The 15,170-nt window shown below is 35.2% G+C and overlaps 1 protein-coding gene across 1 annotated transcript; it reads left to right on the forward strand.

Moving 5' to 3' along the window:
- Nucleotides 1-830: 830 nt before the first annotated feature.
- LOC149783830 (uncharacterized) lies at nt 831-4,837 on the forward strand. The gene has a single exon (XM_089932044.1). The coding sequence runs from the start codon at nt 979-981 to the stop codon at nt 2,950-2,952; it is 1,974 nt and encodes a 657-aa protein (XP_089788170.1). The 5' UTR covers nt 831-978; the 3' UTR covers nt 2,953-4,837.
- The last annotated feature ends 10,333 nt before the right edge of the window (nt 4,838-15,170 follow it).

The following is a 15,170-nucleotide window of genomic DNA, read 5'->3' on the forward strand; positions in this document are numbered from 1 at the left end:
CTAAGTATTGAGAGCGTTGTTTTACTCTAAATTTGCTTGCTTTTCAACGTTTCCACGTATCCGTTTGCAATCATGTACAAGTAGGGTGAAAGGGACATGATGTCCTCGAAAAAAAAGCTTCGTGAGAGACGGAAACACTATTATTCTATTAAAACATAATTTTCTCTTGCATTAGTGTGTGAAAGATAGTTCGACAGTATTGGTACATCATGTTATTTACATCATATTTGTATCTGGTACACCATTCTGCTATTATAATAAACCTTTCTATATGACATTATGAATGACAGTCCAACAAGAAAGTACTCGTTTACTTCAGAAAACAAAAACAGCTTATAATACATGTATATACTAAGGTCACAATTATCAGTTCCAGATCAAAATCGAAGACTGTTCTCCCAGTCTATTTGTAGAGCATTGGTTCTTCTCTCGGCTTGGTGTGATATTTGACTTGAATAGTTTCATACTTTGTATTGATTGAAATAAAATCATCTATTCTTTAGAGGCATTTATGCATGACTTAGAGTGGAATATGTGACTCACTGCACGTTGATTTCTTTTAAAATGCTGGATAAACCATGACATGAACTTCATCACGGATTACAATGTGATTTATTAGGGTTTGGACACACTGGAAAGTTCAGTACTGACAACAGTTATGTAGAGACTATCTAGGGATAATAATTCTGCTTGAGTTTACTTTGTTTAAAAGGCAACATAATAAAGATATAGACTGCGTCCTCTAAAACGTAACTTTTGGAACAGTACGGAAGGGAAACTCGGAACATCTGGAACGAATCTACCATTGGTGGTCACTGACCAATCGAGCATGCCCATATTCAATAGGTTCAGACTAGGAAGTAACAACTCACGTTATTCAGGCGAAGAGGTATTTGTAAATTTCGTTTCCAAATACTTTCATACAGGAGAACGTTTGGATGTTTTCCATTCGTGTTATAGAACGGTTTAATGTTATAGATGGCGGCTGCTAAAATAGAGACTGACGATGGACCTTGTTGTCCAATTTGTTTGGAACAGTTCAACATACCCAGGCAGCTGCCGTGCGCACACTCTTTTTGTGAGAAATGTTTACAATCTCACATAACAACTGAGGCTGGCAAGCACGAGAAGCTGAGATATGTTAAGTGTCCGGTATGTAGAAATTCTGCGAGTCCCGCTATTAAGGATAGACCGACAAGTGAATGGGCGAATTTATTTCCCGTCAACACAGTCTTACAGTCAATCTTGCCAGCAAAATCGAAAGTAGATCGTTTGTGTGACGCTTGTAACAATGAGGGTGTTAATTCCCCTGCTGAAGGGTTCTGTATAGTATGCAAAGAAACCATGTGTGGAGATTGTTTGAAGGTACACCGGAAGCTGAAAATGTCAAAGGATCATACCATTATTAGTGTGGAGGAATTAGCTTGTAACCCAAGAAATGTGATGAAACTAGCAGAAGGGTTTACGTGTTCGGAACATCATGGAGAAGATATAAAATACTACTGCAAAGATCACAGCGTCCCTTGTTGTGGCACATGCTTCTTCGATAGCAATAAAATTTGTTCCAAAGTAATAGACTTAAAAAAAGACCTCCCTGCTCTGCTGTGTGACAGCAATCAAGAAGACATAATTGCAGATATGAAGAAAATCGAGATGCATTTAAAGAGGTTTATGGAGATTAACGAGGCCTGTGTTAATACTCTTGAGTCCCAAGTTGACAGGATGACCGACCAAATCAGAGAATTCAGAAAGAAAATCAATTCAGTTCTAGACGAGCTAGAGAAACATGTGAAAATAGAGGGAAACCGAATTTACAAAGAAGAGCTTATCAGGAAACAGGACGAAAATCATCAGTGTTTGTCACTAATGCATTCTGTGAGAAATTCTCACTACCTCCTTGAAACGGTAAATAAATATGGGAGCAATTTGCAAAAATTTCTTATGGTGGAAACGATGAGGTCTCAGTTATATTTCTATTGCAATCTTGTGGGAGAAAAGTACAAGAAAACTAACACATTAGCAGTAACAGTGCAATTCTCTCCTACAATACAATCCTTTTTGTCCATGTCTTTGTCTGAAATGGGGAAAGTTGTGACTACCACCACCTCCAACACTCTGCCCCTAATATGTTCACAGAGGCCAAAGACGGACTGTCAGATAGAGATGGTTGATGTAATTGATCTTAAAGTCCCAGCTGGTAATGCACCATTATATGTTTGTGTCACATTTCTCCCTGGAGACAGAGTGATGCTTGCTGATTATCATAATAAACAATGCATCTTACTAAGCTCTTCCTATGAGTTCATCACAAGTCGTACACTAACAGATAATCCATGGAACATATGTGTATTGGATGACCAGGAGGTGGCAGTGACTTTGTATAATGAGACTAAAATCCAGATCCTGTCAGTGATTGGTGACGTCATCATGCCAGTCAGAACAATAACAACCAAATACAATTATAATGGAATAGCAGCTGCTGGGAAGGGGGAGATGGTTGTTAATGGTGTCTTTGGTAACAACAAGAGTCACTGGAGTCTGATTAACACGAGAGGGGATGTAAAGTGTACTCATCAGTATGACTCTCCATACTATCCCTACAACTACGTAGCTATGAATAACATGAAAACACGAGTGTATGTTAGTGTGCATGGTATGCATTCACTTCTCTGTTTTGACATGGATGGTAGGAAGCAGTTTACCTACAGTCCTGACAATCTTAGATACACCATTGGAGTAGCTGTGGACAGATATGACAATATCTATGTTGTTGGATACAGTTCTAACAACATTCATCAGCTATCTCCAGATGGTTCTGCCATACAAGTCATAACGTCAGGAGTGCCAAAATCTACGAGGGCTATTTGCATTCACAAGAGTAAGGATATCTTAATCATCACAAATGATTTTGATACAACAAAACTACACATTTATCAGCTGAAACAAAATTAAACAGGTCACTTTAGTGCCACATTCTTGTAAAGTTACATAAACTTTATGAAAAAATGTACATCAAAGTTACTTAGTAAAACAATACATTTTAATATGTAAATAAATGCTGAGTAAATTTGTAGTGTTACATTCCTGTAAAGATATACATATTTGCCATATGAACAAAATAAATATTGAAAATCTTATGTGCAAAACAATCAGTTTTAAAAGGTAAATAAATGCTAAGGACATTTTTAATTGTTGAAAAACTGTTGCACTTACTTCCATATGAAGGACATTCAATGTGTAGGCTGTTATATTGTGTAAATATGGCTGACAGTATTGCTGACAGTATTGCTGATTGTTATTATTATTAATGGTAGACTATTCAAAAAATCTTGTCTGAAAATGAATGTTATCTCGTGTTTCTTAAGTTAGATAAATAAAATAGAGATTTGACAAGTATTTTAATTTAATGACTGTTTATACATATTTACATAAATTGTGTTGGGGGCCATCCATTTGGTACGTATGCAAAAATATGGCAAAGCTTGACTCCTCCCCCCCCCCCGTACACATGCGTACTTTTTTACACACCCACCCACCTGCGTACGTACGCTGGACGCATACACACCTGAATTATATTGAACGGCCTATATTTAATCCACACAGAAATGATCAAGGATCAATAATATTAATGTGTTTAATAAAACATAGTCCACCGACATTGAATGTCTGACTGCATCAAAAAAATAAACTGCGTAACTTTAAAAGGTTTGTCTAGTGTCTGCTAAAATTCAAACTCCGACTGAACCAGTCGAACAGGTGATGTATTAGACAAATTATTATTGAGGTTTCACCCCAGCCACCCCGTTTCCTATGCATACATACAGTATCAGTAGACCCTCTTATGCAAGTGTATGCATTTGGGTTAACCCCCCCCCCCGCATGCGTACATACTAAGTGGATGGCCCCTTACAGAATTAGTGTGCATAATTTGCAAGCCAAGTGTATATATGGACAAATACAGTTTCTCACTATCAGTCTAAAAAATAATGGCGATTACAATTTGCAGTTAATTTTAATCTGGTGATTTGAGATACTGAAGCCTTGTTCAGATGTCTGGAATGTTGTATCATTATTAACCAATAACTTTGCAGATATGCATCGTTTAACATAAGATGAATGAATTGTTAATTTGAAAAGAAACACAGTCCAGAGAAAGACCTGCACACTCTTTAAGTGCTTCCAGTCCTGGAGACTAAGCTATCCTTAAGTCAGCATTATGAGGATTTACTCTTTTCAAAATAGCAAAAAGTATATTTGCCACGAAAGATAAGTAATAGAAAGAGAAAAGAAGAATTAGTATATATATATATATATATATATATATATATATATATATATATAAAGTGAAAATGAAGGCAATTATAGTATTACATTTCTCTAAAGACACAAACATCATATAGAAAATGTCTATCAATTTTTAATGGAAGAAGTGAAATCTATTTATAATGACTAACATTTTTAGAATTGTTTTTATTATTTGTTGCATTTACTTAAATGCTATAAATATTAGATAGACTTTTAAAGTTTGAGTAAATCCCTTGCATGGCTTAATACTGCTGTTGATTATTATTATTATTCTGCTGTTGCTGAGCACTATGTTAATTATTATTGATTATGACTATGTTAATTATTGGTACATACTATTAGCCAGGAGGATGAAACAATTACTTCAAAATATAGGCATCGCATAATAGACGATAATAACATGAGGCTATGTGTAATGTCCAATGTATATAGTGTTAACATTGAGTATAATGCAATAAACTAGACTTCTTTATAAAAATCTCCAGTATTTTAAATATTAGGAAATCTAGAAATAAAGCATGCCTAGCCTTCATTGCTTTTTCTGCATTCGTCTTGATTTTGTGTCTCACCAGCATTTATCTGTTAAGCACCATGTGTCTGACTGTTTGTCTCCGTCTCTCTCCATCTAGTTGTGTAAGTGCAATATAAAAAACAGTAAAGCAGATACCAGATGCATTTAGTAGCATTATAGTTGAAGTATGATGTGACACTTTCAAATCTGGCACACATGACAAAAATATTTTATGTAATTAGCTACATGTTATGATGTGACACTTTCATATCTGGCACTCATGACACAAATATTTCATGTAATTAACTACATGTATGATGTGACACTTTCAAATCTGGCACACATGACACAAATATTTCATGTAATTAGATACATGCATTTATAGTTTAAAGTTTATACACAAATTGTTATAAGTCATATTAAAAATTCCATCAGTGTTTACAGACCATATGTGCATATGTATGAATTTATGAATGTGTAGGGTTTACCAGCATGTTAGCACAGGCCTTACCATAATGTACCAATTACAGTTTGAATTTAAAAACTTTTACCAGTATAATGGCATGATATAATGGCTAATCTCATAGTTAACGTATGGCTGGATGGATAGATGCATGGATGGATGGATGGATGCAAGCATCCATGCATGGATGGATGGATGGATATATGTATGGATGTATGTATACATGGATGGATGGATGGATGCAAGCATCCATGCATGGATGGATGGATGGATATATGTATGGATGTATGTATACATGGATGAATGGATGGATGTAAGCATCCATGGATGGATGGATATGAGTGCATAAGTATGTATGTGGTTTATAAGCACTGCAGCACAATCCTAGCTTTATAGTGCCAATTATGGTTAGAATTTGAAACACAGTAACTGGCATAATCACATGTATGTATGTATGTATGTATGTATGTGAAGGGTTTAACAGCATGACATCACAGTCCTCTCTATACTAAACCTATTACAGTTTGAATTTGAAAACTGTTACTGGTATTATGGCATGAAAATTAAATATTATTTCTTTTATAAAAACAAAAATGTATAACAAATGTCATTGCCTACCTCACATAATTGATGTTTTTATCCTAAAAATCTGATCAAGTCGAGAACATTTGAATACAAATGTGCATATCAAATTTGCTTAATTCAGCTTAGAAGTTTTTTTCTACAATTTACAAGTCCAGATATTTAAAACATCGGTAAAGTTATACAAGAATTGATAATGCTGTGATTTACTGAAATTACTGTCAGGTCATTTGCTTATAAATTCAAAACATACCTACTAAATATTATGTTTGGTCTTTACAAAACAATGCCTTGGTCACAGAGCTAAACCAAAGTCCAAAATTAATGGCCTGAAAATCAAATCAGGTCATCTACTCATTAACATGGTAAAGTGTATAAAATATCATGGCTCTAAGTCCAGTCTACTCATTACCATTATAAAGTGTACACAGTATCATGGCTCTAGGTCCAGTCTACTCATTACCATTATAAAGGGTATAAAATATAATGACTCTAAGTTCAGTCTACTCATTACCAGTATAAAGGGTATAAAATATAATGACTCTAAGTTCAGTCTACTCATTACCAGTATAAAGGGTACAATGTATCATGACTCTAAGTCCAGTCTACACATTATAAAGGGTACAAAATATCATGGCTCTAAGTCCAGTCTACTCATTACCACTATAAAGGGCACAAAATATCATGGCTCTAAGTCCAGTCTACTCATTACCATTATAAAGGGTACGCAATATCATGGCTCTGTATCCAGCAGTTTTTGTGCTGTCAAGCTAAAATCATTTTGGGACACTATAGACTTTCAAACATAAGGACACACTATGGACTTTCAGACTTGGATACGCTGTAGACTTTTAGACATAAGGACATACTATGGACTTTCAGACATATGGATGTATGGATACACTATGGACTTTCAGACATATTGATACACTATGGAATTTCAGACATAACGACGCACTATGGATGTTAAGATATAAGGAAACACTATGGACTTTCAGACATATGGATACAATATAGACTTAGCCATAAGGACATACTATGGACTTTCAGACATAAGAAAACACTATGGATTATCAGACATGTAGATAGACTATAGACTTTAGACATAAGGACATACTATGGGCTTTCAGACATATGGATACACTTTGGACTTTCAGACATTGGCCACACTACGGACTTTCAGACATTGGCCACACTATGGACTTTCAGACATATGGATACACTTTGGACTTTCAGACATATGGATACACTATGGACTTTAAGACATTGGCCACACTATGGACTTTCAGACATATGGATACACTTTGGACTTTCAGACATATGGATACACTATGGACTTTCAGACAGTGGCCACACTATGGACTTTCAGACATATGGACAAAGTAAGCATCAAAGCGTTATGGCCCTTCTGCTTTGGATCTACACAGACGTAGCACAATACCATGTCATCTTTACAGTTAATTCCATGTGAGGAATGCCTCTTTTAGACACATGGACACACTATATACTTTCAGACATATGAACACACTATGGACGTTCAGACATATGGACACACTATGGTGATTTAATGTTCTAAAGCATATTTGTGTGAGTTTTGAGGACATATGTTCAGAAAGCAGCAAAGGGGTATTCCTCTTACTGCTATTGTAGCAGGCACATAAACACATAAAAAGTAAAAACAGAAACGATCCTCAGGAATATAATCCCTTTCAAATAAACTATAATATAAAAGAGAATGTAATGATATTCAGGTTCTTTGAAAATAATAAAAGTAAACATTAGCAAGATATGCACTGTGATCTAGGTTCAGCCTTCAGGAGTCGTGTACAAGTCCGATGTGTGTGTCCAATATGTAAATGGCACCATGATACCATCACATCTGTACAATTTTTTCCATATGAAGGATGTCACTTTCCCAGTGATGATTTAATTTTCCAATGCTTCTTTGTCGAGTTTTCTTAATCCACATATTTTGCTAAGCATACAGCTCGTGAATTTACATAATATTTTAAAAGTCTCTGTAGAACACCTAAATTGAGATATGAATGGCTGCACAGTGGTTCAAAGTGGTAACCATTATGGATCACTTTCCTCTCACGCCTGTCCGCATGGGTTTGATTCTAGGGCACCTCTGTCTGCGTCGGTTCGAGTCTAAGATTCAGCCAATGTGGGCATGTGAGAAAGCTTGCCAGTAGCTTCTCGTGGGTCGGTGGTTCTTTCCAGGGTTTTCCGGGTTCTTCCTCCACCATTAATACTGGCCACCATGTATAGCCTATCGTGCTGAAAAATGGCGTTAAACCCCACAACAACAAAAATTGATTCTAGGGATCAGCAAATGTGGGTATGTGAGAAAGCTTGCCAACAGCTTCCTGTGGGTTGTTGGTTCACCCGGGGAGGGGGGGGGGGTCCAGGTTCTTCCTGCACCATTTATACTGGCCACCATGTATAACCTTTCATGTACTGAAAAAATGGTGTTAAAGCCTACAACAGCAACAACAACAAAATCTTTTTGTTGAAGTCAGTGTCCTTGACCTTTACACACAAAACTAAAAAAATACAATAACCTTATCCCTGTTGTAAGATATTCAAAAACTTTGATTGAACTAATCTTAATATGTAGAAATCATTTTGCCTTTCTTAAAAATGTGGCATTGATCTTTATGCTTTGATTAGAAATTAAATAGGGTTCTTCCTTTCAGAAATGTGGCATTGATCTTTATGCTTTGACTAAAAACTAAATGGGGTTCTTCCTTTCAGAAGTGTGGTATTGATGATTTTTGTGCTTATACTAGAAATTCAATAGGATTCTTCCATTCAGAAATTTGGCATTGATCATTATGCTTTCACTCTATATTCAATAGGGTTCTTCCATTCACCAAAAAAAAAAGCCAGCCACAAAGTTTGGTAAGTGATGATGACTATTTCTATTACTGATTTTAATGGCACTTTAACATTATATTGACTATATCATGCCAAGTAAAATGCCCTTCCTGTGTCAGGCTACCCCAGTCAAGATTACCTTGGATTACAAATCTTATACCATGGCAACTGAGCTATTATGACAATATTTCAACTTACTATGTAGAAACCAAGTGTCTTTTCCAGTTAGGGACACTGACCTTTGACCTTTTCACCCTGAATTTAATTTTTTATTATAATACATTTATTTGGTACAAGTTAATACTGAAGTTGTCATCTGCATTACAGATATAATAAATCCAGGGTAGACTTCCATTACAAGATGTTATAGGTTAAACATTACTTGAAACTTAAGTGTATGTAATTGCTATATCATGGATTTAACATTACTTGTAACCTAAGTGTATGTAATTGCTATATCACGGATTTAACATTACTTGTAACCTAAGTGTATGTAATTGCTATATCATGGATTTAACATTACTTGTAACCTAAGTGTATGTAATTGCTATATCACGGATTTAACATTACTTCTAACATAAGTGTACATAATGACAATGTCATGGATTTAACATTATTTGTAACCTGTATGTATGTAATTCTTATGAACTCTTCCATATCAAGATTTTTATAAGAGGTGGAGAAGGTAAAAAGGATTCAAAATCACACTCTAGTAAGTAAGTAAACCCCTGGAAACCTTATTATCTTTGAAGACAAAGAAATAGAAAGATATCCAAAAATCACAATTTGTGGAAGAAATTTTTGGATGTTTTGTAAAACTGAAGCCTGATTTCTGACATATATTTAGCCAGACATTCAAGCCTCCAACCTAGAAATAATGACATTCTGTAACTAAATAATAACGAACTTAGAATTCCAGCCTGGATTTGTTGAAATTCTGTAACTGAAAAATAACTAAGAATTCCAGTCTGAAAATGCTGACTTCTTGTAACTGAATAATAACTAAGTTACGATCCCAGTCTGGAAATGCAGTTTCCATTTAATGTAAAACTTTAAAAGCCAGGAGACATGTGCACTTAGAGTTTGGCATGACTAGCCAGTTATTCATATTCAAAGTAGGCCCGTCTCCCCCTCCTTCTAGCCTTCTTTTGTAGCTAAACTAGTATGTTGCATTAAGGAACAAACTGACCTCTCCTCCACCCACAACAAGGACCCTCTACTCCAATGGCAGGGGATGCTACAAAACATAAAACATATGCCAATATCTGGGCTGCCACTTAATTGCTAAATCTTGAGTAAGTCCCATTTTGACATGGCCACCAGATATGGCCTCAACTGCTGCAAAAGCCTGAAAAAATAATACTTTATATCATATTTAACTACTGATATCTTGCACTCAAACATAAACAGTGTCAACACATACCTGCATTATCACACCTCTAAAACAGGGTCTATGATCCTTGTTGTAGTTATGATCTTATAAAGGCAGTATAGACTCTGATCCAGCAATAATATACACCTGGCCATTTATTCAAGTTAGAAATGTACAAATTAAAAAAACATACCCTGCTGTGCCAACACAATTAGGTGTTGAAATATGTACTATGAAGTCTGCACTCTTTTTAGTGTTTTGTGGATAATACGATCTTGGTAGCAACACTTTTCTGGACCAGAAATGTGTCATATTGACATGGATATAATAACATGGATATCCAACTACTATGATGCAGTTGAAGGGAAGAAAGAAATTAAAGACAGAGAACATAACTCTGCTCTGGATTAGAAATGTGTTACAGTAAAATGGATACCTCTACCAACATGATGTGATGGAAGGGTAAAGTGCCAAGTTAAAAAGCAGCCATAAATCTGTTCTGGATTGGAAATATGTCCTAACTGTGGAAGGTCTCAACAAAATGATGGAATTTAATAGAAAAAAATGCCAAGTTAAATAGGGTCTATAACTCTGTTCTGGGCTAGAAATATGTCCTAATATTGTGATGTATCTGCTAATAGCATGCTGTTTTTTGTTTGTTTTTATTTTATTTTTTGTAATAATATCATGATATATGTTTTTTATGTTATAGGTGTTGTCTAATTTTGTAAAGCACTTAGAGCTTCTAAAGAGTAGGAGCTATACAAAGTCCTCATTATTATTATTATTATTATTATTAATGGAAGGGTATAGTGCAAAGTTAAACAAGGGCTATAACTCTGCTTGGGACTAGACAAATGTCCTAATATTAGTAATGCCTTCTCCAAAATTATACAGGGTAACTTAAGTCAAACTATAAAAATTCGCTGTAAAGCAATCAAAATCAAATCTGACACAGATGTTTATAGATATTAACTTCTAAATACAGAAAAGGGAAGTTAAGTTGAGAAAACCCAGGCACTTGGCCTTAAAACTTTCACTTTTGTCTCACTGGTCCAGGACCAGTAGGACCCTAAATTACTTAGGTCTGCATTAGCCAAAGACCTGTCCAACCACAAAGTCTGACATGTAAATATTTCCTACAGTACATTACAATAATAAAACAGGAAAAATAACAAAATTAATGCAAACTCAGACAACTAATTTATTATTTATTAAGTCCTATAAATATTTTACTAAACATCATGGTTGGTGGATAGTAGTAATAGGGGATACCCTAAGGACAATGGGACTTTAATGTTAAGCTAGGAGGGTTGTACCCTGGGGACAATGGGAATTTAACATGGGGAATTTTAACATGGATGGGACTATAGAGGGACAATGGATTGGGACTGTCTAGGGACAATGGGAATTGAACATAGGGAAATTGAACAGGGGTGGGACTATAGAGGGACAAAAAGTATTGGGACTGTCTAGGGACAGTGGGAATTTAACATGGGAGATTTATTTAACACAGACAATAGACCATAGACAAAAACTGATACAACATTTTAAATAAAAAAAATCTGAGGCAAGAAAGCAATTTTTTTTAGGCATATGAGTGGCCCTGAAAAGGGCCTTTGGGTTCTTCTATTTTCTTTACATCTTTAGCCGTTTCCTAAATTTTTCATTGAAAGTTAAGTGATTTTTCAGTTGCACATTCTTTATTGATGACATCGTTGAACATGACATTAGTTCAGCAAGGTTTTCCATTTCGTTTGTTGTAAATGCACAGCACATACTGCTTCACAGCAGACAAAACTACTGCTGGCAGTGGAACTGATGCTTTGTCATCCTTCTTGTTATGTGCACACTTTGCACTGAATCTTGCAAGCATTTCTCTGGTGTGAAAAGTTTCCAGAAGAACAATAACACTTTTCCATGGATTTCCAAATGCTTTATGATTGGCTTGGGACAACTGGGCCTGGATTAGATAAATATCAAAATCTGACACAAGCTTGATCTAGGGATTTCCATTGCTTTATGATTGGCTTAGGACAACTGGGTCTGGGTTAGATAAACATCAAAATCTGCCACAAGCTTGACCTTGGGATTTCCATTGTTCTGAAAAATGTAATAAATTGTAAAATTAATAATTGCAAAATAAATCACAGGATTTTTATTTTACTATTACATGTAATGAAGAAATTTTACTCTGCAAAGTTGAATATAACTTTGGCCTGCCAGTTTTAAAGATAATTATACCAGTAGCATTCCATTCTAGAAGTTGATTTGTTACATTGATTTAATTTAACTAAAGTATTAAGCTTACTGCATTGGCATGTTTCACCTTGTACCATCACAGTCTGCAGTTGTTGATTGTCTTTCATCTTTTTTTTTCAAGATCTTTCTTCAACTCTAAAAGAAACAACAAAATCTTATATCATCAACAATGAAAGTCATTAATTTCTCCTTGTCTTGTTAGTGTTGTTTTCTGGGTATCTGATTTGGTCCTAAACTGTCAACACAATTATATGCTGGAATATCTGGGTCTGCAATTTTTACACTTTGCTTATTGCGACATCGTGAAATAATATCCTGGCAAGATTGTACTGACTAGAAATGTGCGCACAAGATATTCATGCACACAACAATATCATGCAACTGAAGTGAAAAAATCCAAGTCAACAGGGGCCATTAACTCAGTAAAATGCAGCTGGAAACAATTAAAATCAAGGGGCCCTGAATGCCTGATTGGTCTGAGACACTAGCCTTTACAGCTCATAAAAGGGCTCATTGTATATACATGTATTGATAATATAAGCCTATTTACTAAGTTTGATCATAAATGGATTGGAAATAATCACCAATGTTCTCAACCAATCAGATCCCAATATCACATCATCAATAACTGTTGATACAACTTATATCACAGATCTTCATGATTTAAGTCATCTCACATGCTAATGTTGTTGAGTCTGAGATATGAATCTATGCAGACAGAGGTGATGTGTGAGTCATCAATAAAGACGATCACCTTAGACCACTTGACTCTTGCTCTTTACGAAACATGTCAAAATTTTGATTATAAACCATATAGTCCAGGTCTCATCAAAGTTAGACCAGAAATATGTCTTCCAGAGTGGCAACATGCTCAGCTAACCAAAATAAAATTGCATCACATTGTGTGTGGATCTCACTTCTGCTTGAATCCATATAAGGTCCTGATAATATAAACATTAATTCCAAGTTTGATCAAAAGTTGAAAACAATTGGCCTCTATAGTGGTAACAAGAGGCCCAAGTAGACCTGATATCATTCAACTTCTTACACAACAGCTGACTATTTCACTAACCAGGCTTATGTACACATCATATATAAACACTCTGCCTAATTTTACATCATGCTGAGTTTACTTTTCTGCCTTTTACTAAATTCATGTGAGATCTTTATTAAAGAAGCCTATATTAAAAGTTTGATAAACAATCTGACTGGAAATATGGCATTCAAAGTGGTAACGAGTTCAATCAGTTAAAAGCAAGATCAAGTCATTATTATACAAAGATCTCACTCACATTTGTACTGTTCTGGGATATTGACAGTACAAGTCTATATTCAAATTGAATCAAACTGAACTAAAAGACATGGTCAACATTGTGGCAGCAAACAAGTGTTGACAGTTTTTTTTCTTGTTTTTGTGGGATTTAATCCCATTTTTCAGCACATGATATGCTACTGATGGCAGCTGGTACATTTGTTGGTAGAAAAAACCTGAGGAATACCTTGGAATGAACCACCAAATCACAGGAAGCTACCAGCAAGCTTTTTCCCATATCCAAATAAGTCAAGCCAAGATGCATACAGACAGAGAGGTGTGTGATCTATAAAGGCAAGCACACCATACCACTCAGTCACCTGGAATGCCAGATGTTGACGGGGGAAAATGGATAGATGACAAACAGCAAAACATATTATCATAAATTGACTTATTGCCAGGTATACTAGTAAGCACAGGAAATCAATTACAAAGCCATCTCATCAATATGCTTGGATCTCACTCATTATGAAACTCATGTAAGATCATGATATAAGCAAATATTCCAAGCTGGATCAAGCCTGAATCAGGTATATGTTTTCCAAAATGGTAACAAGCTCCAACCAGATGCAAGACCAAATCATTAATACAACTGAAAAAACCATAAAAGTTAAATATCTCATAATTGCATATCCCCTAGCACTTCACAATGACTGCATATATAAAGATTGCATGTTACTAGTCCCACCTCCCACCCCTATGAGACTGAACTTAGGGTAAGATTGCAAACTCTGTCACATACATTGATGTTTGTTCTTGCAATGATTGCATACATGAATATGAAGCTAGGTCAGAAACTTCTGTACATTTGACCTTCAATCACCCCACATGATGGGCTCCAAATGGAAGAAGCAATGAAGCCCCCCCCCCCCCCCCCCGCCTATATCAGAGATCTAGCTAATTAATGGATTCATATAGCTTTTGCAGACAATTTACAAATAATGTTATTTTTAAAAAAGTATAAATTATGCAAAACAATTTAAGTTTTAGCATTTGGGCTAAACTTGTCAATGTATTGTTCCTTCCATAATTTTATATATAACCTTTTGTATGTTGCTAAATAGCCTAACAGTACTGGTGTGCTGCTGAAATTCAATCAATCAACCTTCCATAACCACAGTATATGCCCATGTTACATGATGGCTTATTTGATCATTATACTGTAAATTACGTTGTCAGTTAAAATTCCAGATGTTCCTTGTAAATTTTGTGCTTGATCACTGTAATAACCAACACTCAAGAGTCTTATAATCAAATCCATCTTGAAGTAGTCCTGGTCACTAAGTTGCTTGATATATTCAAATAGACATGGTTACCATCTAGATGATCAAGACTCAGTCTTTTAATGCAACTTATATTTACCTATGCTTAGAACATACCCAATTTATTCAATCATTATTATTATTATTACTATTATTATTATTATCATTATTATTAAAATCTAAGAAGGTGCGACTGATGGAAGGATGGACAAGCTCCCTCA

The sequence above is a fragment of the Sinohyriopsis cumingii genome, chromosome 14, assembly GCF_028554795.1.
Source record: "Sinohyriopsis cumingii isolate HCF-2022 chromosome 14, ASM2855479v2, whole genome shotgun sequence".
Classification (NCBI taxonomy): domain Eukaryota; kingdom Metazoa; phylum Mollusca; class Bivalvia; order Unionida; family Unionidae; genus Sinohyriopsis; species Sinohyriopsis cumingii.